Source organism: Saccostrea echinata, unplaced genomic scaffold (assembly GCF_033153115.1).
Source record: "Saccostrea echinata isolate AGI-Se365-2 ecotype Australia unplaced genomic scaffold, CSIRO_AGI_Sech_v1 ptg000001l, whole genome shotgun sequence".
Taxonomy (NCBI): Eukaryota; Metazoa; Mollusca; class Bivalvia; order Ostreida; family Ostreidae; genus Saccostrea; species Saccostrea echinata.
Genome location: NW_026889750.1, coordinates 5,354,294 through 5,379,828, shown reverse-complemented (window position 1 = coordinate 5,379,828; position 25,535 = coordinate 5,354,294). Strand labels below are relative to the sequence as shown.

General features: G+C 33.2%; 2 protein-coding genes across 3 annotated transcripts in view; one reads left to right on the top strand and one right to left on the bottom strand.

The window, feature by feature from the left end:
* LOC133183998 (uncharacterized) overlaps positions 1-3,978 on the bottom strand; it is a 33,678-nt gene extending 29,700 nt beyond the window's left edge. Inside the window, exon 1 of the mRNA XM_061318875.1 lies at positions 3,859-3,978. Within this exon, the coding sequence (XP_061174859.1) occupies positions 3,859-3,910 (52 nt within the window). The 5' untranslated portion in view covers positions 3,911-3,978. The remainder of the gene's footprint in view (positions 1-3,858) is intronic.
* A 245-nt stretch (positions 3,979-4,223) lies between these two features.
* Positions 4,224-22,578, top strand: LOC133183980 (tetratricopeptide repeat protein 21B-like). Of its 2 annotated transcripts, XM_061318857.1 has the most exons (38): positions 4,224-4,370; positions 4,757-4,886; positions 6,757-6,867; positions 7,110-7,174; positions 7,383-7,481; positions 8,035-8,117; positions 8,476-8,673; positions 8,933-9,017; positions 9,105-9,203; positions 9,468-9,660; positions 9,963-10,060; positions 10,167-10,274; positions 10,387-10,479; positions 10,601-10,730; positions 11,059-11,216; positions 11,512-11,632; positions 11,905-12,011; positions 12,221-12,459; positions 12,571-12,643; positions 13,003-13,113; positions 13,757-13,812; positions 14,429-14,461; positions 14,924-15,009; positions 15,825-15,951; positions 16,759-16,824; positions 16,952-17,054; positions 17,251-17,361; positions 17,488-17,569; positions 17,676-17,826; positions 18,574-18,729; positions 19,272-19,338; positions 19,496-19,621; positions 21,141-21,254; positions 21,384-21,437; positions 21,664-21,720; positions 21,850-21,970; positions 22,170-22,237; positions 22,341-22,578. In XM_061318857.1, exons 1-38 carry the CDS (start codon positions 4,344-4,346, stop codon positions 22,416-22,418), a joined length of 3,984 nt encoding a protein of 1,327 aa, XP_061174841.1. In that variant the 5' UTR covers positions 4,224-4,343; the 3' UTR covers positions 22,419-22,578. The 2 variants fall into 2 exon arrangements, with proteins under 2 accessions (XP_061174841.1, XP_061174848.1); XM_061318864.1 differs by lacking the exon at positions 14,429-14,461.
* Positions 22,579-25,535: the final 2,957 nt, after the last annotated feature.

Genomic DNA, 25,535 nt, shown 5'->3' with positions numbered 1-25,535 from the left:
CACATACACTCTAGTATTCTTTCTTGTTGAATCTCGGTCTTAATTATTCATGCACATCAATGAGAACAAACAAAGGGGGAAATTGATACATGTTTTATACAGTCTTCGTTATTTTCACATTTCACAATGATTAAACAAATATGTCATAACTCTTTTTTATAAAGACGCCAAATAAACAAATCAAATAAATACCCCTCCCCCATTTTAATTGGAGTCCAAAATATGATTATACAAAAGGAATTCCTATAGAATATTTTTACACCCCCCCCCCCCCTTTCACGTATTTAAATAACTTTTGTCAAGATTATATACTTATATGCAAGATACTAAGCATTGAATTCATTTCTCTTCCTTTGTATCGATTTGAAATAGTGCAGTCAATTTGATCCCCACATATTTTATACAGCACAGCGTTCTAGCTTTACTATTTTTCCTGAGTCAAGGTAATTCCTATAGTTTTTGCTTATTTGCCAAGTTTAACCAGATTAAATTGTCCAGAGTAGTGTAGGAAATAAAATATAGATTTAAATCCAATACCCCAATTTGGCACATTAGATTAGATAAGAAGTGGGGGTACTTTATAGTTTTTAAACAGATCAATCTACAGTGTTGGGGTAAATTTTTGCTATTATGACAAAATAAAAATTGAACATTTGTGTTACTTATTTATCAATCAAATAGGTTACTTGCTTACACGTTCATCTTTCAAACAGTTGGAGTATTTTCAATGCTCCAGTTTATTTATTCTGTGGATTGACTTCGACAATCGATCAAATAATAAATCTTTAATTTGATAGTTTAATTATACCAAAACTTTCAAGGAGACAGATATAAATGGTTGACTAAGCGGAACTATTTTTAATTGATAACCAGTGGCAAGAGTTGGATACGTTTATGATTTTCAGGAAGAAACGATTGGTTGAATTCTTGCGACTTTTCAACCTTTGTAATTTTAAACCGTAAAGGCAGGAATCGTGAAAGAAAGAGTTCAGTAATTTTGTTTTAAAGCCCTTTGGTACCTTGAATGAATAATTTAGATATTAGTATCCTAGCATAATTCACATTGAAAAAGATATTGGTATAAAATGTCATTTCAATGATCAAAATTTGGCACATGTATCTTTTGCTCTGTCAGTGAGTTAAAAATTAATATTTCAATTTTTTCCAGCTGCGCTTTTCATATGAAGTCATGTAGGCAGCTTTCTTAGATCTGTTTTCCAGGAAATTTGTTTTTTAAGGATGTCAATCCTCTCAGTATTAAGATCAAAATAGCAACAGCTATAGGACCACTCAACGTCTTTCTAATTCTTATCATTTTAAAGAAAGTGAAGATTTTACTTGATGGTCAAAACTGCCATCTTGAAATTAAAAAAAAAAAGTAATTTTTTTTCGATTTATTTCCCCCTTGCTTGGGGAATCTGTTTACTCAGATCCCCTTAGCAACCATTTAAATCTTCAGAATGTTTTATTTAAAGCAATTTGAATTGTTTTTTAATGATATTACTTACGTTCAGGGGCTAAAACGAATGCCATTTTCGCCAATATGTGTGTATTCCTTCACTTCAATTTTATGATTAACGCTGGTATGAATAAATAAGCACCCAGAAAATTAAATCCCAATTTTTTTCCGATTGTAACCACCAAAGTAGAAAGAAAGTTAATTCCACATTTAAAAAAAGTATCAAATCCCTTTTCACCGCACACAATCTAGCGTTGCTTCAAAACACCGATTGCTTGCCAACAAGAAAATATAAAGACGGTGTTTGGTTAAATGCCACGGGAAATGTACGGAATTGGTCAATGTTAGTAAAAACAGGGAAAGTCTGTGAAGTGTTTGAACTAATCGTGAAATAGCCTCTGTTTCTCTGTGCGAAAGCGATGACTATATTCCTTCTTTAAATATTGACTTCTGAATATAAACTGCTAACTAACCATTTAAATAATCTATCACATACATTGCCATTCTGTTGTCAATGGAAGTTAATGTTTTAGTAATCTATTGATACTGTAAAGGTGGTTTAACTCACATCTTAACTTATTAATCTTTCACCAGGACCATATTTTTACCCAATAGAAATTTCTTATTCATAAATATATGCCGTATGTACATTTGAAATTAAATGCTATTTAAGTATAGGTCTAGTATTTTAAACCTGGCCCAAGAAAGGAAATTTTTAAATGAATATATTTCGATTTAGGATTGAAAAGAATTAAAGGCAAAGACAAAAATATTGATCATGTTTAACAATAACTCTTTGTAGAATTTATTGTTAAATCACATTCCAAGGTAACTCACTGTGTCTTTTTTTGAAAATTAACATTGAAAGTAAATAGATAAGACCACAGCAGTGGCTTTTTTTCTGTCTTTTTAAAAACCTATAAAACAATAGACAGATATCTGATTCTAGTTGAGCGTGTAGAGACAATGACTATTTCATGGCTGGGTATTGATTAAATAGGCTTTTTCGACCCATGTATTTATTAACATAGATTTTTTGACAGCAGCCCTCTAAATTTGATATTGGATGACAAATTAAATTAAACATATAATATTGGTTAGAAGAAAGAGGTCATCTTATCATTTTTTCGTGATCTATGCATAATTGAGGATATTAACTTAGCATCACATTATAGGCATTGCTTCAGAGAAAAGGAATGCTAAATGGATTCCGTTGTGTCAGAGAATTTGTTCCTGTAGGTTATGCAACTTGTATTTGCCAACACAAAAGGACAGTCTGCGTATCAATGAATGAAGCTGTCACAGATCAATGATCGTGGGATTGTTAGTAAGACTAAGAAAATCGCGGTTTTAAAAGTTTTTCAGAATTACAAACTGTATTATTATATGTTATCTTATGTGAGTTATCTACAACAACATTTGATACTCTCTCTCTCTCTCTTATTTGGAAGATTTCCTCTGACAATTAGATAAAAACATTTACACTTTAAATCTGAGACTAATATACTCAATTTGAATATTAGCAACTGTGTATATCTGAAGAAAGCTGTGTCAATTATTCCATTAAACATTGTGACATGAAAACTTATAAAAACATTACCACCATCAATAAAACTGTCATATTCTTTACCTCTTCTCCATTAAAACAAATTTAAGTTTTATTTGTAAAAGGGGCTTGGTTACACAAACTGAGAGCAAAATTATTGCTTTTAATATTTATAAAGTCTTTAAAAACTTAAAACATCGTTCAATTTGATGATCAAGCGAAAGTAAACGCAAGATACTGTCTCTCAATAATGGGCAGAGCGAACCTATATATAATATCGCACCGTCTACGAAATTATGTCATTATAATTCTCAAGTAAATACTTCTGTGTCTTGTAAGAGTTTGTTCATGGGATTTGGCAGGGAGATAGGAAGATAATTTTATCACTGATCATTATGTCAACACAATAGGGGGCTAATCTACTTTGTGTATTCTACTACCCTGGAAGCAAAATAAATTTAAGTTTAAACACTTTTACTCTTAGCATTGGAAAATCGTTTCTCAAGTTCTTCGCAGTCATTTTTTTTATTTTAAGAAAGAAAGCACTTGTGCTAGATTGTTATTCAGGCAGTAATGCGATTTACTTTGAAAAATGAATTATTTTTAATTTCAGGCTTATTTTTAGATTTATTAATATTTTTAATTCCTAGTCAAAACTAAATTTTTTTTTCAAAAAGGGGGAGGGGAGATAAAGAAATAAAACGCTGCTTTCACTTTCTAGAAAAAGGGTTCATTTTTATGGAATTTTAAAGTTCAAAGTAGTCTATCTACAGCTATATATTTGCATATCATATATTTTGTAAATTAAAAGCTTTTTTCTATTATTTTCCTACTTTAAAATCCTGATACTTACGATCATGTGTCAAGGTGAGGGGACCTTTATTTACATCAATTTTTAATGCCATACTTTGATTCTTCTTGTATGTCAATATTTACAACATGGTCATTAATTTGGATTAACACGCGTACTTTCTGGAAGCGTGGATTTGTTGTAATAATTGTCATGGTGCGTTCAATGAAATAATCGAAAGGGAGAGTAAGTTTCTATTTACATTATTCTCTGTGAAATACCAAAAATATGAAAGTTTTTCTGCCTATGCCGCTTACAGGTGTTGTTTAATTTAATTTAAGTGAATTTAAGTTTTATTTAGGACATTTTTAAAATGAATCTCAGTACATTATCTCTGTACTTGAAACGAATCCCTTTCAGTTCTCTCTACAACGAAGTTGACCTACCGGAAGATAAACTTTTACATGACATGCGCAGAGAGAAATTCCCAAACACCAACAGTTTTGCGGCAAAATAGATCTTAGAAATCATTAATATAATCTGCCAGGATGGTAGACACAGATCCCACGATAATAGTATGTACATTCAATAGAAATGAAATACATGTTTTGTCCATTGAAAGTTATAATCGACTTTATTGCATTGTGAAAGGATATTATTTTTATGTTGATTTCGAATTTCCTCAGCTTGGTTTTCTTCTTTATAGATACTATTTTATGTATAGATTAAAATTTTGTCATTATTGTTCAGAATTTAATATTTCTGCAGATACTTTCTTCATGCTATTTTATTTTTGTCAACGTGAAGAAATATTAACATGTATAAGTACTCAAGCTTTTAAAAAAGTATACAGTAAAACATTATTTTAGATTCTTTCCATGGTGTACATTTTCCTTAACTGTTAAGTTACACCTAAGACATCGTGTTCTTCATGCAACTTTTCTGTAAATTACTCTTCCAGGGAAAAATTTCCTACTACTGCAGGGAGAATTATTACTGTCACATGGAAAATGCGGCCATGGAGGGACTACAGAAGTATAGTAATGACCCAGTCCTTAAATTCTTTAGGGCATATGCAATCATTTTACAAGGTATGTAATTACTGTCAAATATTGCACTCCGTTTGTATATTATGTATTTGGTAGTTTAACAACTGAGGCAATCTCACTAGTACTTTTGTAATTGAATTTAATTTTCTGTGTGGTTTGAAGTCTAGAAGGTGATTTCACACAACTTCAATTACTGAACTTCAAAAGTCTTTGTTTTCTTTGAAATATTTTTTGTAAAGTTGCAATTACATTTTATTTAAATAAAGAGAATACACAATGAATTCATTAATATCAGTGTAAATTGGTCTTATGTCTTCAAACTCAAGCTGTAAGCTTAGAATTTTTAATTTCATGATTGCATTTTTATGATTCTGTCTCTTAAGTTGTCACATGTCAGCTGTAATTCAAAAATGAAAATGCAATAAGTGCAATTACTTAAATGAGAAACCTGGATTTACATACATCTTTTGTGAAAAGAAAAGACACACATTTTATTCATTGAATTCTCAAGAAGGAATCAATCAGGGTTCTCCATGAGCTGTTTTACTGTGTCGGTCCTGACACAGTAAAATTTTCCCCAACATAATAATGACTCAAATTTTATGCGTGCGACACAGTAAAACTTTTGCGACACGGTAAGATCTTTTATAATAAGAAAATCAGAACATAAATTCTCTCTAACTGAAACTTAAATGAAACAAATCTACCGACTTTCAATTTTTAAGGCAGAGCACTAAATTATTTCTTAATTAGGGCATTTTGTCTTGCTTCACCTTGCATAATCAGTTATCTCCTAGACCCTTGCTGAACTTAACGCATGAAGGAACAAAGACAAATAATTTGTTTTTACACTTCCATGTAACTGTATAACTGCTAGTTGCATTTAAAATATTATTTAAAAATTAAAAATTTATTTTAAATATATATCTTTACACTTCACAACCATGTCTCTAGAATTATGTTGGCACTGTGAGTCAAATATCGTTACGGTACCTTAATCATTTCATTCATGTAAATGTACTGTTGAAGAATTTAAAGGCACCCCTAAAAGTATTTTTCTATTCTAAAGTTTCCTTTTTTAAATTCAATCAACTGACAAAAATCACGGCAAATTTACTTTTAAAGTAGGGAAGTAGATCAATTTTATTGCGCAGAATTTCCTCTGCTCTTCAGAGTATATGTTAAATATGAAGTTAAATAATATACATTGTATACACAACAATATGTAGGTTTAATTAACACATAAACTTGTAGACAGTGATACAAGTACATGTATATTATTTCAGGGTTTTCTTTTTATATCGTACTTATTTTTTTTCAGTTGTGTGATGGGGGGGGGGGGGGGGGGGGGGTTTACAGTCGGTTTGTCTGTAATATTGTATGTACATATACATTATTATATGGAAAAATTCTAATGTCTTAAATAACCATTCCATTAATTTATTTTTTATTAATATGAACGATCATATGTACGAATAGGTGATTAAAAAAAATTGTGTGTGGGGGGGGGGGGGGGTGCTTATGTAATTGTAATGAATAGTGGTTCGGTTGAGAATTTGATCCGGAAAATACCGCGAATATTAGTGGTTCATGTAAAGTGTGCAACACAGTAACATTTCATAGGATTCATGGAGAACTCTGAATCAATGTATTGATGTTATGTTAGCCATTATCAGTGTTAGGGGATTGTGGTAATGTTATCTTAAAATTTGCCTTGAAAAAATTGACCAATATAAAGAAATTCAGGTTTAATCTCTTCTGTTCCCATGCATTAGTTTACAGAGATTGCTATTATCACACATGTCATAAGTAATGTAGACAATACAAAAACAGCAGGATTAATCTTTATTTACTGTTACCATCTAAATCAAATTTATGGGTCTGTAAAAAAAAAGTTATCTCTCTATTCTAGGTCGTGTTCAAGAAGGAATCCGAGAGCTTGATGTATTGAAAGACAAGAGAGATGTTAATATTTGCTCTACAATGGCTTTGATTTATGCACACAAGCACAGTCAAACTGTTGGTAAGTTTGCCTCTTTGGACTGCATTAATTGTTACATATTGTAATCGTTTAGACTGACCATTCCATTTGTTCAACATCCATTTACATCGTCAATTCCATGTAGACAAGATCAACATTTATTCTTCTATTCATCATGAAGTATGCATTATGTTTTGATTACACTTTAGTACTGAAATTTTAAGGGTTTATTTTTTTCATTGGCCTTTTTATTTTCTTCTGATTGATTCCCTTCTCTTTCATAGATCGAGAAGCTGTTCAAGAGTTAGATGCAAAACTAAAGGAGGAGAGAAAACAAAGTGGAGAAATGGTGAGGAATCAAATCCCAGAATTCAAAACCAAGAATTCATTCAAGATTTTAATATTTGTTCTGTTGTATTAATGAAATACTGATATTATATTTTTAATGTATTTTGTCAAGGTACTTGTATGAGAAAGGAGGTAGATACTTTTTCATTAATTGTTATTTTTCTCTATTTGTTGATACATGTATTTTACTTTTTTAATCACCACCACAGGGTTTGTATTATGGAGGATTGTTTCTGCTTTTGAATGGTAAACCAGACAAAGCAAGAGAATACATTGACAGAATGCTAAAAATGGCCACAACTAAAGAGGTAAGAAAAGACATATGCATTAATGATATGTTAAAAAAAAAGTCAAGAAATCTTATCAAATTACAGTTTTGTACTTATTTTTCGACTTTTATCACTGGTTATTATTCCCTCACAACAAAGTTGGGGGGGTGGGGTGGGAAGGGTATAGTATGAGTGGGTGAGTGAGTAATAATTTATATCTGGATCGATGTGCTCTTTTGTGAGGAGATGCTTTGTTTTGCAGTGCCCTTGTTTGTAATGTCCAGTTGTTATTGGATTTTATAGATAAATTGTTTTTATAATGACTAGAAGACTGACTTCACAGCATTATTGAAGTATTATGTAAGCTAATTGTTCTGTTTTGATATTCCGTGTTCAGTTTCAAAATTTAGTAATTGGTATTTTTTGTTATGTTATGCATGCAATGTTTCTTTGAAGTTTATGAAGGTACCGATATGTAAGATGTTTCCATTATAATTACAGATTATGCATCAGTAGTTCATTCAGTCCGTGAAAATACATGCACATATAAAAATTATGGTATTAGTGATTTATTTAATTTGATTTAATGTAGGGATTTGTTGCCAAAGGATGGATTGAGTTGTTGAGTGGCAGAGAGGCAAAAAAAGCAATTAAATATTTTGACGATGCCATTGGGTGAGTAAAATCAGAAAATACATTTATATCATCTCCATTGTTTTGTCATGCATAGAATTTTCATCTTTAAAGGAGACAGGAAAGTTTATCAGATAAATTAGACATGATGCCTTATAAAGTTTACTTGTTTTTGTTATCTCTCTCAGTTTATGAACAAAGGGATTTAAACATTAGTCAGTTAAAGATAACAAGAATTTAGAGAGTTAATGTACAAATTTTAATGGTAAGCTTTGAGTATGATGAGGTATGTGTCACCTGTTTTTAACTTCAAAGCAAAAGCTATAGTGTTTATGTGTCCTATCATTTTATTTATTTTATGAAATACAGAGGCATTTTTAAAACTTACATGTATTTACAGAATGGACGGTTCTCGCGATATAAATGCTCTGTTAGGAAAAGCAAAGTACCTGGAGTCACGACACAATTTTACTGGTGCGCTAGAACTAATCAATCAGCTGATCGTGACCTATCCAGGTTTCATGCCAGCTCTGATTGAGAAAATGAAACTACAGCTCAATCTGCAGGACTGGGATCAAGCCATTGAAACAGCTCAAAGGTAATGTCTTCTTCCATACAGTTGTACTTATATTTCTGTGCAAATATAATTGATGAAATTTCATTAATAGAATTGACATGAAATTATTATGATTTCCCATTTACTGACACCTTAATTCTAAAGTTATTAAATGACATGAATTTTAAAGTTTGAAATAAAAATTACTTTCAAACTTTGATGAAAGTATCTTAAGCAATTAAATTACCATGTATTTCCAAGGGCTTGCACTGACTTTCTTCATCTCATATTGCATTATCAGAGCATTAGATGCGGACCTTCACTGCACAGAGGCACTGAAGTACCAAGTTATCTACCTTTTGGCCAGAGAAGGGAATTATTCTGAGGTCTGTACAGCATGGAGATTGAAACTTAAGCTTTTATTTTACTGGAATTCTATTCACTCAGACTCATTTTGTGATATATTATTTTAGGCCTCCAACAAGATAGGAGATGTTATATCAGCCCTAGACAGATTTGAACCACGCAGTGCTTTTCTTTACTATCACATGGCCCAAATATTTTGCAGAATGGTGAGTTGCCAAATGAAAACAGGAATTTTGGCAAATCTTATTTGTTTTCATCTGTTATATGTACATGTACATGAATTAAAATATCACTCTGATGATGCCCAGACATAGCCTAACTTTCAACCAATGTATTTGACTGAACTTGAAAGAACTTTGATTTGACTGCAAGAAACTGATATATTTATGAAGAAGAAATGAAGAACATTTTACTCTAGCAGGATGATTAACTTGTATCTCCTAATAATGTATATACATTTGTATTTACAGTGTGGGAGAAATGCCCTGGTCCTACAGCAGACCTACACATTGGTGGAGCGTTCTGTCCAACAGGACCCAGAAAACACTGAGTACATAAATGAACTTGGTTTCCAGCTCCTCCTACAGGGAAAAGTCAAGGATGCCATGAAATGTTACAGAAACGCCATGAAAATCAATGACACAAGTGTTCAGTCTCTCACAGGTTTGTTTGATGACATAGAGGCATATTTAAGGTGAAAAGTAACCAGAGGTGCTTTATTTGTAAAATTTCATCCTTCACCAATAGAATTTACAGAAGTTCACACAAGTTTTGCATAGAAAAATGATCTAAGTAAATTTAAAATGAAACAAAGCTAACATTTCTGAGTGTACAAAAGAATTAAATAGATGTATTCAATCATTTCACTTATTTATATTTTGGTATTGTATTTTGATTTTTCATTTTAAAAATGACAAGTTACATGTACATTCAAGAAAAATTCATCTGATATTCTTTATATACAGGTATCATTCGCTGTCAGCTGATTGAGAACCAGCTGGATGATGCAGCACAACAGTTAGATTTCCTACAGGAAGTACAGCAAAGTATAGGAAGAACTTCAGTAAGTGTGCTCCAAAAACGGAGGCATCTCTTCTGAAAACTTCATTCATTGAACCATCTTGAAATAGCAATGTTACTGGTATGAAGAAACTATATTTTATTTATAGGAACTGGCCTACCTGAGTGCTGCATTGTCTATAAAAAGAGGTGAAGGGCCAGAGAAAGCTTACAAACTTTTGAATGAAGCAGTTGAGATTCATTTCTCAGCCTTGAAAGTAAGTCCACATCAAAGAAATTGGAAAAACATGCTTCATTTTCATATGTTGAAATCCAGATCAAAATACCTTTAGAGATGACAGCTTTATATACATTTTATAACTTTTATAGGGAAATCCCCTTGGTCCTCAGTACTTCCTTTTGCTCAATCCAGACTTCCTGCTCCAGATGATCAAGGACTTCTTGGTGTTTGCTCCTACACAAGTAAGTATGCATGGTGATGATTTAAAGAAATGAATGGTCTATGCAGAAAAAAAATCCAATTTAAAAGGGAAACAACAAAATAATTAGGGTCACTGATCAATGGTTTTATTGCTTTTAACAGCCAATAAAGCAGGGCCAGCCTCCGGATCCACTCCTGAAGCGCTGTAATCAGGTACTTGAGGCCCTGACTAGGACTGTACCAGGACTTCTAGAGGCCCTGTACCTTATGGCCAAAGTCAGATTCCTTCAAGGTACAGTATGAGTTTAAACTTTAAAAAATGATACGCACATATTAGCACATACTTTTGTCAAAACAGTCATGCCTTGGTATCATGATCTAAGCAGAACTAACAAAATCTTTGACATATCCAACAGTTTGACATATTAATGTTGAGACTTGAATTTTGTACTTAATTATTCATTGTCCCTGCACTTAATTATGTAAGGCAACACATTTTAAATGCTTTACTGTACAATTTTAAAAGAAATTGTATGAGCAATAGAGATAATCTGATAAATATAAACATATAAAAGTACCATTGATTTACAATATACATCATTGCGTATTTTACTGTGTAGGTGACATAGATGCCGCCCAGGGAACCCTGAATCACTGCCTGGAGATGGAGAACACGTACTCGGATGCCCACATTCTGATGGCCCAGATTCACCTCTATCAGAACAACTTCAAGTTAGCCAACCAGTCCCTGGAGGTTGGACTAAGCTACAACTTTGAGGTCAGTCATTTTGAAAATTATTGTGAATGGAAATCTGCAAACATTAAGTGAGCATTTTTTGTGAGGCAAACTGATGAAAGATTTCTGACAAATAAAGTTTTCAGGGAGATTATGTTGAATTTATTTGTAAGAAAATTGTATCGAGTTTGTCAGGTAGAAGTGAAATGAGTCAATAGGATCTAGGGAAAAAATATATTTTAATTTATTTATTTCTATAAATTCATACAAATCTGACAGAGTTTCTGTCAGATATGGAACAACTGTCTCATTATTTAAATTTGATCTTGATTGACAGGTGAGGGACCACCCACTGTATCATCTGATCAAGGCTCGCATTCTGAAGAAGTCAGGAGACTCAGCAGAGGCTGTTAAAACTCTTCAAATGGCCATGGCTCTGCCTGGGGTCAAATCAGCTGGTGAGATTTGATTTCAGTTAGATATGAGTTTTTGTTATGTTCAAGTTATACTTAACAGTTTAGTGACGGTTACGTACCATTGTCTTTGATTGGTTTAAATGCTGAATTTTATGGCTATGAAATGTAATACACAATGTATATCGAATGTAATAAGCAGTTTATTTTAAATGTACATCTTACTAGTAGTAAAATTAGAAATGAAAAATTTTTGTGGGGCTCTTAAATATTGTTGACTTAATTAGTATGTATTGTATTAATATCTGACACTGTAGGAAAGGGACAAATGCCAAAGAAAGGGAAGATGCTAGACATCAGCACAAATGATAGAGTGTCAGTGTATCTAGAGCTGGCCGAGGCTCACACTTCTTTAGGAGAAACGGTTAGTAGTGGATGGCAGTCTGTTCATAGTATCAGCCTGAAATGAGAAAATAATCTCAGTCCTTTGTAAAATAGATGTTTTCTTTAAGTATGTATAAAAGTTATGAGAAATTAATTATTTTTGTTGTAGAATAAATTTAAAGATATTATTTTAAGAGAATTGTTTTGCTCCAAAAGATGGAGTTAAATTAAAATTATTATCTCTAACAGCATGAGGCAGCGAAGGTGATGCAGGATGCCATTAATGATTTCGGAGGAACAGCTGAGGAGGTTAGAATCGCCATCGCTAACGCAGACCTGTCTATTGCCAGGGGGGATGTAGAAATGGCCATCACTATGCTGAGGAATATCACCCCTGACCAGACTTACTACGTCAAATCCAGGGAGAAGCTGGCGGATATATACCTCCATCACAAGAAAGACAAGAGGCTGTATACTGGCTGTTACAGGTAGACTAATACTGCCATGTTTGTTTTTAAAAAGTGCCTATATTAATTATTCAGAAGTATTTTTTTTCCAAAATGGTGATTTTATGTTACCTGTATGTACATGTATTTCAGGGAACTGTATGACAAACAGCCAAATGTAGAAACAGCGTTATTATTGGGGGATGCCTACATGAGTATTCAAGAGGTTGGTATCACATTTATAAAAGCTAATTTAGAGTTAGTTGAACTTCGGTATCTCGAACATGGATATCTTGAATACCATGGATATGTTGAAGTGATTTTAAAGTAGCAAGTGCTTATTTCTTAAGTATTTTACCCTGGATATCTCGAATCTTTGGATGTCTCGAAGTATTTTCTTGGTCCGGTGAAGTTCGAGATAAGAAGTTTGACTGTGTTTAAATTTATTTTTATTGGCGAGTGATTGCTAACCATGTTTTATATCCATTTTCTGAGATAAGAAGCCGTAAACAAGAATGTACAATGTACTTTCTACATGATAAGTACATCATGATTGGTGATTGTAGAGGATTTGCTATGTTTCAGCCTGACAAAGCCATTGAGGTTTATGAAAAAGCAATGAAGAGCAATCCTAAAGAAACTCAGCTGGCCAGCAAAATTGGTCAAGCCCTGGTCAAGACTCATAACTATGGAAAGGTATTCAAATATAATAGTCAAGACTCTTAACTATGGAAAGGTATTTAACTTCAAATATACTAGTCAAGACTCTTAACTATGGAAAGGTATTTAACTTCAAATATACTAGTCAAGACTCTTAACTATGGAAAGGTATTTAATTTCAAATATACTAGTCAAGACTCTTAACTATGGAAAGGTACTGTACAGAGGGCTATTTTCGCCCCATGTTATTTTTGCACCCTTACACACTTGAAAACAATTTACCCTGGTTTTAAATTTGCCCAGTCACAGTTCTGTTTAAGAAATTATACTGTCTTCTTTGAATTTGTCCTGTCTTAAATTCGCACACTCAGTGTGTAGGGCAAAAGGGGAAAAAATAAAACAGAAGGGAAAATTCCCTCTATACAGTATTTAACTTCAAATATAGTAGTCAAGACTCATAACTACGGAAAGGTATGTAACAACAAACATAGTGGTCAAGAATTGTACCATGAAAAAGTAATTAACAAAAAGCATACAGGTCAACTCTTAAATTTCTTATTCATCACTTGATAATATTCTTTCTTTACAGTATCTCTGTCTTTTGTTAGAATACTATTGTGAACAAATCAACAATGTGCATTTTGATATTATTTTGATACATGTAATTGTTTATTTGTAGGCAATAAATTACTATGAAGCTGCATTAAGAAATGGCAACAATCAAGGCTTCCTAAGGTATGTTAATGCTTTCTTCAATATGTATCACTTAGATAAATTTTATTAACTGTTCAAACCATATGTAAAACTTTTGATTTTAATGTCTACTATGTGTACGTGTCTTTCAAATCCCTTAACTGATGTTTACATGTCTGCGATACCTGTAACACTCCATTTGTATTTGATCACCTGTATTTGTATGTGTTATATGTAAATTGCTTTTACTTTTCTTTTATACATGTGAAAAGTGAACGAAAATTGAACTTAGTATATGTGTTTTGTTTATTCATATTTTTTTTTTTCTAAAAGTTTTAAAAGATTTGTAAGGTAAAATCAAAGGGCACATATCAAATTTTGACACTGATTTATAGAAGATGAGTCAATATTGTGTTCATCTGGATGTGGCCAACTATCTCACAAGCAGTACTGAAATTTCCATTGTCATATTTCAACTCATAACAATATACATGCTATTAAGTGATAGTAATACATGTACTCTTAAAAAGAGAAACCATTTGAGAATAAACATACTTGTACCTACATGAATGTACATGTATATATTATTTAGGAGAATGTCAGAATTTTTTTTTTGTTATTTCAGCAGCTAAATGATATTAATTTATATATTGTCTAGTCTTACTAAACTGAAAAAGCACTATAAAGCAAGGTACAATCCCGCACGTGAAAGAGATTTGGAGGAGAAATTCTTGTTTGTTTTTTTCTTGATTACAATTTTATTTCTTTAAAACATTAAAAAAAAAAATTGGAATTACTGATTTCTAATTTTTCATTTGTCATTGAATTATGTTTCACTAACTTTTTTTCACCTTTTGAGGATGTAAATTCAGTGTTGAAGTTTTCACAAACATGAGATAAACATTTTTTTCATTGCATCAAACACTTTAAACAATAAAAAGTAACGATGAATTTAAGCAGTATTGTATTGAAAGTATACTTATAAAGAAAAAAAGAATTATTAGAAATGTATTATGCTGATGATTTATCAAGAGATTCCCAGAGAAATGGAGTTTATTCCATTTATTGTAATAGAAAGGATTTCAGATTAATATTACATTAACCAAACTAAACTTTAACCAGCTGATTGTCTTTTGAATAATTTTCTTTATAGACATGATCTTGCTGAACTGTTGTTGAAATTGCGACAATATGACAAGGCAGAAAAAGTGCTGAAACAGTCACTGGAAACAGAAGCAGGTACGTTTGCTATTCTAGATTTCCTTATCTACTCCCAGATAATTATGTATCAGAAATTAAAAGTAATCCTGTAATTAAATGCAAATTCAATTGGTAAAACACTTCTGAAAATCATGATTACATTGGTATCATCATTAAAATCACAAAAAGGTGAAAAGGATATACCTCTTGAGAGGGGGAAAAGTAAAGCAACTCCAATTGATATGGAGGTGAAAATTAACACTATTATTGAGGACATTGAAAAAGAAAGGTATGCCGAAAATGATGAGGTTAAAACGTGTGTTGGAGAGAGAAAATCAAGTGGCAGATATAGAGAGGAAATGCCTAGGGTGAAATTTCTGTCACAAGAAATGTGTAAGACATTCAAAAGTTATTTGTTACAGAAGTTTGGATTCTTCTTGCATGGACACCTAATGTTGATTTTATTTTTTTGTTATAAACTTCTGTCCTAGGTGATTCTTTAATGGTTTGTGGAAAACATTTGTGTTCTTGTTTTTGTTGAAAACAATTTGGTTTTGCCTTATTTAGAGTCGTTAACTTGACTGTCAATCAAGAGGTAATAATTTAAATGTACATGTACATAGTAAAAACTTATCACAGTTTTACTATCATTTATCAAGAAAATATCTTTATATATAGAGATGTAGTTAGTTCATGTTTAATTTGTAACCATTGAAGTCTTTGAAGATTTACCGGTAACTTGTTTCACCTTGATGCATATTCATTAACTTGATTCATGGAGAATTTAAAAAATAAAGTTGTAGAATTTCTAAGATAAGAAAAGTGTAATATAAATTTAAATTGTATTATAACAGCTTCAGACCTGGACACTATGATGGAACATACCAGACTGATGGTTCTTCTAGCCAAGGTTTACCAGAAAGTGGACAGAATGGAGGATGCCATGACAGCCCTCACCAAGGCTAGGGACATGCAGGCCAGGTAAGCCTAAATCATCTAAATCTCACAGTTATTATACCCTTGCTCCGAAGGAGAGGGGGTATAATGTTTAACCTTGTGTGTCTGTCTGTCTGTCCGTAATAAATTCTTTGTTTAGGCATGCCATATGGTTGGATTAATTTTTATACGAATCCAATGTCAACTTCCTGTTTATCCGTGCATCTGTCCGTACCATACATAAAAAATTTTTGTCACAGTTTTCTCAGCAACTGCTGATTGCAGATGCTTGAAATTTTAGCATACTCTTTGTTTAGGCCTGCAATATGATGGGATTCATTTTTGTACGAATCTGATGTCAACTTCCTATTTATCCGTGCATCTGTCCGTACCATACAGAACAAATTTTGGTCGCAGTTTTCTCAGCAACTACTGATTGCAGATGCTTGAAATTTTAGCACACGCTTTCTTGAGGCATGCAATATGGTGGGATTCATTTTTGTACGAATCTGATGTCAACTTCTTGTTCATCCTTGTGTCTGTCCATAACTGAACTTGTGTACATTCACATCAAAGTGGGGGTATTACTAGTGAGCATTGGCTCACAGACTTCTTGTTATGTATATGTGTTAGAATTTTATCAAATACTTTTTTGTGATATCTTTTCATGTTTCTAATTAAAACACTATTGTCTGTTTAAAAAGATACTGTAATTTGAGGGGTGTTGTACTTGTATTGTGATTTGGTTTTTGAGAGTAATGTCTTCTCATATGTTTCTAAATATACAATTACCAGTAAAGATTTTTTGTGGGCTGAAGCTTGAAAGTACATGTTTTTCTTGCCTTGTTGTAGGGTTCTGAAGAGAGTTCAAATAGAACAACCAGATGCCATTGGCCAACAGAAACAGCTGGCGTCAGAGTATGTACTTACCAAACATCTGGATTCTAAGTACTATCCATTGATTTAACCTGTGAAGTTGCCTTTTCTTATATTAGGGCTATGCAAAACAAAATGATTTCTAAGTATTATTGCACTGTTTTTGTAGTATTTGTGTGACAATGGCTGAGCAAGTGAGGGGACAAAGAGATTATGAGAAAGCTATCAAGTTCTACAAAGAAGCTCTAGTTTATAATGAAAATGATAGTAAGGTAATGTATATGTGCCAAGGGTAGATTCATCTTATCAAAAAGTGAATGTTTGTAACTAGTGTGCACAACATTATGGCTTATATCTGATTCTCTGTTTCATTTGAATCAGGGATAGCTTGTAGCAGGTGGATATACCCGGTAATTTTCATTGCTTGATGTAAATTTTGACAATTTTTTTTTTCTTTACATATGATAGGTGATGTTGGATTTGGCTGGGTTGTATTTAATGACAGAAGATTTGGACTCATGTCAACATCAGCTAATGACCCTCCTGAAAAATGAAAAAGAAAATGATGCTGCAACAATTGTAAGTACTGGGTACCAAAAACTTAGGGAATGGAAAAAGTAGAGCAACCCCTTCCCCCCCCCCCCCATCCCCTGAAAAAGACAATAATTAAATGTAAAATGTACAATATCTCTTCTTTCTTGATAGATGTTGGCTGATCTTATGTTCAGAAAGAATGAATATGACTCAGCTGTGCACCATTTCCAACAACTGTTAACAGTTAAACCAGGTATTGTATTCAACAAATGTTCAGTCTCATTGGCATAAATACATATAAAGAGTTTCAACCTGCGTCCATTATTCTCTCTGACTGGTATCAATGTGTTTGTTGACAGATAACTATGAGGCTTTGGCTGGATTAGTGGATCTGATGAGGAGATCTGGAAAATTGGAGGAAGTCCCGAAATTCCTGGAAGCGGCAGAAAATGCCACGGGGCGGGCTTCCTTGGAAGCAGGATATAATTACTGTAAAGGGCTTCATGAATGGTAAGGGAATGGAGAAGATGTGAATTAAAAATGTGTGTGGGTACATTGTATATGTACTATTTAAGTTAAATTTAAAGTGCATGTAGATCACAAGTGTGTAGTGATGTACCGATTGATCGATTAAATTGATTATCTAATCGAAATGGCCCCCAATTATAGATAATCGATTATACTTTTGATAATCGATTGATCAAAATATTAGTTAAAAGCAAATTATTCCTTTGAATTTTTATTCATTCTTCTTTGAATTTAACTAAATCCTAAACAATAATCTAATAAATGAATCCAATGATACAAAATATATCAAAAATGTATCCTAGAAACACTTCAGAATTTTTTACCAATTTATTCTTCATTCAAAAATGAACAAATTTAATACTTGATATCAATCGATTATTAATCGATTATAGTGCATCCGATTATTCCGATAATCGATTATGAAAAAAAATTCTGATTTCCCATCACTAGAAGTGTGACTGTTGGTGTTTATATACATGTATTATGTATATTGATCAAAGTACTCCCACCTACAGGCACTGGTACAAAGATTTTTTTTTTAAAAATTAAACTATAAATACATATATAGTACATGTAAAAACAGGCATTTTAAATTAATTTTGTGTATTTAGAGATCTTTGCTTTCGGACATGTCTTGTGAGCAATGAAAAAACAATTATTTTCCCAATAATTTAGTTTTAAATTTCAACTTTTATGTTGAAACAAAGTGTTTTTATTTCATGTTTTCAGGTACACTGGTAACCCTACAGCGGCCCTGAAGTCTTTTAACAAAGCCCGAAAAGACAATGAATGGGGAAATCTGTCTATCTACAACATGATAGAGATCTGTCTGAACCCTGACAATGATACACTGGGGGGAGAGGTGTTTGAAGATGAAGGAACAGGGTAACTAATTGTTGAAATAGTGAATACTGTAGATTCCTAAATATACGAGAGGAATTAATTCACATAGTTTCACAAGAAGCACCACACACGAAATAAAATGATTTGCTTTTATTTTTATAGTGCTGAAATAAATGTTAAATGTCCTCATCGACAGTCCAGTCACAAATTCATATTCTTGCGATTTGATATTTACAAGTAATTTCAAGATATTAAGTTCTCGTGTATAGTAAGAAATCTACAGTAAAGGAATGTACAGTATTTGTAAACATAAATTTGCCTGACACTGTTATCCTGCATCACTGGAGTTTCAATTGCTACAATTAATTTATGTCTGTATGAAAAATCTTCTGAAAGAAAAAACAGTTAAAATTTCTTTCCTCGAACATCAATATGTTGAATACCATGGATATGACTGAGTCAGTTATTGTCTTGATCCAATTATTGATTCAAGCTAATTTCAGTATTTTGAAAGCTCAGATTTCTTTTTAAGTGATTGAAAAGTCGAGAACAATTTCTAAAAAAAAAAATCATTTTTTTCTCAGAGCTGTGGATAGAGACAAAATGGAGAGTGAACAGGTAGCTGTCCGAACCGCTGAAAAATTACTCAAGGTAATTTATATTGTCAGATTAATTTAAACGTCTTATTTAATTCATGTGATAGGTGAAAGACAAATTATAGTGAAAGCTTATACATGTATATATGCACTGTGGATTCATCTATCTGTTAGGAAAATTGATTTCAAAGTTAAATGATTTCTGGTTGTAGGAAGTCAAGGCTAAACCTGGGGACCTGAGACCCAAAATGTTGGAGAATATGGCTCTGATTGCATCAAAACAGAAACAGAATGTGGAGAAAGCCCTGAATAATTTAATGGAAATCAGTGCGAATGAGGTCAGTAACAACAGTCAGAATTTGTACAGCATATGGACAGATTTTTCTTTCTTTTCTTTTACCTGATCTGCTCATGTACATGTGTAAAACTGAAAGTGACAAAGGATTGTTTTCTTGGTATAAATTCATAACAAAAGAAAAATTAACTCTTGTCGCACAGTCTGTCTTTAAATGAGAATCTATTCAGTGAAGATGGTCTTTTTACTCCATGTTTTATCTGTTGTGTGCAAGTTAACTATTCCTCATTTCCATAAAGAGAAAGCCATTTATTACAGTCTTTATGATATATCTTGAAATGAATGAAAACTTTCTGGTTCCTTTCTTTTGAGTTATTTCAAAAAATTTCAATTTTAAAGTCCATGTAAATATTTAGACAATATTTGCCCAATAGAAGTTATTTATAAGAAACTTGTCATGATGAGCTGTTGTTTTACCTAGCCTGACTCGGAAAATCCCACTACTGGTTCAGCGGTAGGTGACATGTCTCCGTGGTAACAGGGATAAACAAATTGATTTCTCGGTGTTGGGGATGTGTTTAGTAGTTACCTCCCTTGTTTTTAGAGCAGTCTTTGAGCACCATCACTTGGTTCATAGTCAGCACAGTCACCACTCCACTTGTTCTCATTAAGGTTTTATTTGTATATGTACATTGAACTACACAAATTTTTTACTAAGGCATTCTTATAATTTGACCACTCAAACACTGCAAAGTACATGTATGATCATAAGTTGCAAAAGTCAAGGTTACAGGTATACAATTAGTAAAAATATGTTGTTGGTTTTTTTTTTACTGTTTGTTTACTTTTCCAAATGTTTTGAGATAATTAATGCTATTTACAGTAAATAAGTTTAATGCAAACCATCTAAGGACAGCCTTACTCTCTATGTTACATCCATACTCCATGATGTCCCGCAGATACTTCATTTGATGGTTAGACTTTGTTATTAGCAGATAGTTAGTGTAAGGGAAGTTGTGTGTTTGTAAATGTCGTTAATATTTTTTCCCCATAGTTTTGTGAAGTTAGTACTTTAATTTCACAAGTTTCACCACAATCTAGAAACTTTATAGGGACAAACTTGAAACATGTTATGTTTTGGAAGCCCTGTAACACTCCTCTTAGATCAGATTAGATTAGAGTTAGCATGATACATGTTACTGAACAAGCATACATTGTGAAGAATTCAGAATAAAAGAAGTTTCACCCAAAATGTGGAGTCTAATCGTGATTTAAATTAAATAGATCAAAGTAAATGTTAGAAGACACTTGTAGGATTTGTCAATTTAAGTTAGAATTTTTTAGATTTTAGTATTATTTTATTAGAAAACAGAATACAGAGCAAAGTATGGCTGTACATGCAGTTTTCAATTCATCAACATCTTTAGTATATCAGATCACATCAAACTGTGCTCTGTAAAATGTCCGAGAATATGTGACCTGCATACATGGGGTCAACAGCAAACACACTGTTTTATTTACAGCACTGTTGCTTAAATGTCTTTTTTTTTTCTTTCACACAGCGCGAACATGTTGGTGCATTGTATGGAATCGCTGCAGCATACATGGTGCTGAAGCAGACACCAAGAGCCAGGAACCAGTTAAAGAGGATTGCTAAAAATAACTGGACCATGCAGGTCAGATAATAGTTTAAAAAAATATTTCTTACATCTTGTCATAATTTGTTGATACTTGTATAAAAAAAGCAAGTTTGGTTGTTTCACAAAAATGATAATATTTCAAAAATTAATTTCTTATATTTATAGGATGCAGAAGATCTAGAAAAGGGTTGGCTTTTATTGGCAGACATTTATATACAGGTAAAAAAAAAATTAGTTTCTTTCTAACTTCCTAGAATTTTTTTTAAGACTACAGTCTGTACATGTGGTTGTATACCTTTTATAATTATAAGTTTTCACTATAAGCTGCTCATACTAGGAGTTTCATAATAGTTAATGTTTCCATTTTCTGATAAAAAGAAGACACTATATATACAATCTGTGAAAAGTTGGGATATTGCAGAATACAAGTATGTCTTTTTTGTAGACCGGGAAGTATGACATGGCAACAGAACTACTGAAAAGATGCCTACAACACAATAGGGTTGGTTTATATTATGCTTCCTTTTAAAGTAAAATCAGCACGATTTATGATCTTTACCATTGTGGATGTTACTGTTCATTGTATATCTTATCTTTTTTTCTTTTTTTTTTTAAATTTTTTTTTGCCCAGTCCTGTTGCAAGGCACATGAATATCTGGGGTATATTTTTGAGAAGGAACAGTCCTACAAGGATGCTGCCTCCAGTTATGAAATGGCCTGGAAATATGGCAATAAAAACAACCCTGTTATAGGTACTTCATACAATTCGCTTTATAAAAATATGACAATAAAAACAACAACCCAGTTACAGATACCTGAAGTGATCATCTTTATAAAAATTTACTTTCTATGAATCATGCTCTATAGTAGAGTTGGTTGTTTAAATTACATAATCATGTACTAAATGCTGCCATGTCATCTTGGATTCATATTGATTTTCCTTTATTTCAGGTTTTAAGTTAGCATTCAATTACCTGAAGGCAAAGAGATTTGTAGATGCAATTGATATTTGTCATCACGTAAGTACAAGGGAAAAAATTTTTTTTAAAATAAATCTACGAAATATTTCATAGGTAAAATTGTACTTCAGTAAATGTATAAACAGAATAATTTCTTCTCCAGGTTTTAGGTAATCATCCAAACTACCCCAAAATTAGAAAAGAAATTCTAGATAAAGCAAGAGCATCTCTACGAGTGTGACATCAAAGTGACACAGATCTATTGACACAGACTCACTTCCTGTCATGTGACTGCCATTACTGTGATATATAGAAATCTCATCCTATATTCCGTCCAGTGGAAGAGAAACTAATTGTTGTGGATTTTTTTTTTTTTTCTTGTGATAGAAATAAATTATTTATTGACATATTGATTTCTACTTCCAGTTTTATTTCCAATCCCCGATCATTCAATGAAAATCCAAATGTGAGTTATTTCCAGTATCAGATTATTAAATTTTGTCGAGGAATTAAGTCACTGTATTTTGATTGGTTGATCTGAATTAAGAAGTCAATGTTTTGTTGGTGAAGGACATGTACATGCAAAAGTAGATGTCACGTGAGGGAATAAGTTAGGGAAAATGCCAAGTAATTGGTGAGCAGCTGTCAAAAATAACTTTCTTTATATGTAATTTTGACCAAAGGTGTTTAGCAGAAGTACTACACATTCACATATTTTACGGTAACAATACCTAGAGCTATTCTCATCAGGCAACAAATACATGTAGGCCTACATGTAATTTTTGAGGCAACAAAGAAAGTTCCTCGAGTTAAAGAATCAGAATTTTGGTGACTATATCACAGTTGATGAGCGACGTGTCAAGAAAGTCTCTGGCTCACATTCAACCTCGTTTAAAGTAAGCATTTCGTAAAGTCTATGGTCCTTGACCTTGTTGTTAGCAAATATTACCTACATGTATCATTGGGTCGTATTTTGGCTGACATCTTTCTTATTTCCAATTGTTAGGTCTTTGATTTTATACTTTTGACTACTGAATATTCTGTCTACCTGATGATTTTTTTCTATAATTTCTTGAAATTATTCAGAAATTCAAACAAAATTTTGCTTGACATAAACATTTATTCATTTATTTATTAAATTTTAATGTTTCCACATCTCTTGACACATCTGGTGAATTCTTTTTGACATTTCTCCCCACAGCGGTTGGTTTGGTCTACTTCCGGGCCGCTTTGACCGCAGTGTAAAGCCACGAAACTTACTTGTTCGACAGTACCACGACATCGATTTCGACAACAATCCCCAAATTTATCCCCGCACCTAGCTCGACACTTGACAACCCCCGTGGCCTCACAACTCACCAATAAGGCCAGCAAACAAAGGGGAAGTAGATATTGTGTCTGAAAAATAAAACAGAAACCAGACTTCTTTGTTCAAGTGCTGCTATTTAATGAAATAAACGTTTTTAAAATACATTGTATATTACTGACATTTGCATATTTCAAACTGAACGTTCTGCTACGAGAAATATGGATACTATTACATGTATTTATTACGTTTTCTATTCCATATTTTGATTACCTAAATTACTGTAGATTAAAGACAAGATTAACACATATTTGGCAAATTATACATTGTCACGCTTTCCCTCAATTTGAGATGTCTTGAGGAAAATCTCTCTTTTTAGCTCACCTCGACGAAGTCGAGATGAGCTTATGCTATACCCCCGGCGTCGGCGTCAGCGTTATCGTCGGCGTCCCAGGTTAAAGTTTTAGGAGCAAGTCCCATTCCCAAGTAACTATAAGCCCTACCTGGACCAAACTTGCATGGATGATGCATCTAGGGATGGACACTACCAAACTTGCTTCGGATGCTGGATCTGACCTAGATTTTCCAGATAAGTGACCAAATTAAAGTTTTAGGAGCAGGTCCATTCCTAAGTAACTATAAGCCCTACCTGGATTAAAATTGCATGGATGATGCATCTAGGGATGGACACTACCATACTTGCTTCGGATGCTGGATCTGACCTAGATTTTCCAGATGAGTGACCAGGTTAAAGTTTTAGGAGCAGGTCCATTCCCAAGTAACTATAAGCCCTACCTGGACCAAACTTGCATGGATGATGCATGTAGGGATGGACACTACTACACTTGCTTGGATGCTGGATCTGACCTAGATTTTCCAGATGAGTGACCAGGTTAAAGTTTTAGGAGCAGGTCAATTCCCAAGTAACTATAAGCCCTACCTGGACCAAACTTGCATGGATGATGCATCTAGGGATGGACACTACCGAACTTGCTTCGGATGCTGGATCTGACCTAGATTTTCCAGATGAGTGACCAAGTTAAAGTTTTAGGAGCAGGTCCATTCCTAAGTAACTATAAGCCCTACCTGGATTAAAATTGCATGGATGATGCATCTAGGGATGGACACTACCACACTTGCTTCGGATGCTGGATCTGACCTAGATTTTCCGGATGAGTGACCAGGTTAAAGTTTTAGGAGCAGGTCCATTCCCAAGTAACTATAAGCCCTACCTGGACCAAACTTGCATGGATGATGCATGTAGGGATGGACACTACCACACATGCTTCGGATGCTGGATCTGACCTAGATTTTCCAGATGAGTAACCAGGTTAAAGTTTTAGGAGCAGGTCCATTCCCAAGTAACTATAAGCCCTACCTGGATTAAAATTGCATGGATGATGCATGTAGGGATGGACACTACTACACTTGCTTGGATGCTGGATCTGACCTAGATTTTCCAGATGAGTGACCAGGTTAAAGTTTTAGGAGCAGGTCCATTCCCAAGTAACTATAAGCCCTACCTGGACCAAACTTGCATGGATGATGCATCTAGGGATGGACACGACCAAACTTGCTTCGGATGCTGAATCAGACCTAGATTTTCCAGATGAGTGACCAAGTTAAAGTTTTAGGAGCAGGTCCATTCCTAAGTAACTATAAGCCCTACCTTGATCAAACTTGCATGGATGATGCATCTAGGGATGGACACTACCACACTTGCTTCGAATGCTGGATCTGACCTACATTTTCCACATGTGAGACCAGGTATAGATTTAGGAGTAGTCCCATTCCCAAGTAACTATAAGCCCTACCTCGACCAAACTTTCATGGATGATGCATCTAGGGATGTACACTAACCAACCTGCTTCGAATGCTGGATCTGACCTAGATTTTCCACATGAGTGAATTTTAGCCATATTTTAACCAAATTAGCATGGATGTTGTATCTAGGGATGGACACTTCCAGACTTGCTTTGGATTCTGAATCTGACGTACATTTTCCAGATGAGTGACCAGGGTAATTTTTTTTGAGTAGCTATATAATATTAT

Bases quoted from the DNA above. Each gene is read 5' to 3' on its own strand.
- LOC133183980 (XM_061318857.1), top strand. From the start codon at position 4,344: ATGGTAGACACAGATCCCACGATAATA. The intron at 7,482-8,034 runs GTAAGAAAAGAC...GATTTAATGTAG, and splicing joins AAATGGCCACAACTAAAGAG to GGATTTGTTGCCAAAGGATG. The intron at 10,480-10,600 runs GTAAGTATGCAT...TGCTTTTAACAG, and splicing joins TGGTGTTTGCTCCTACACAA to CCAATAAAGCAGGGCCAGCC.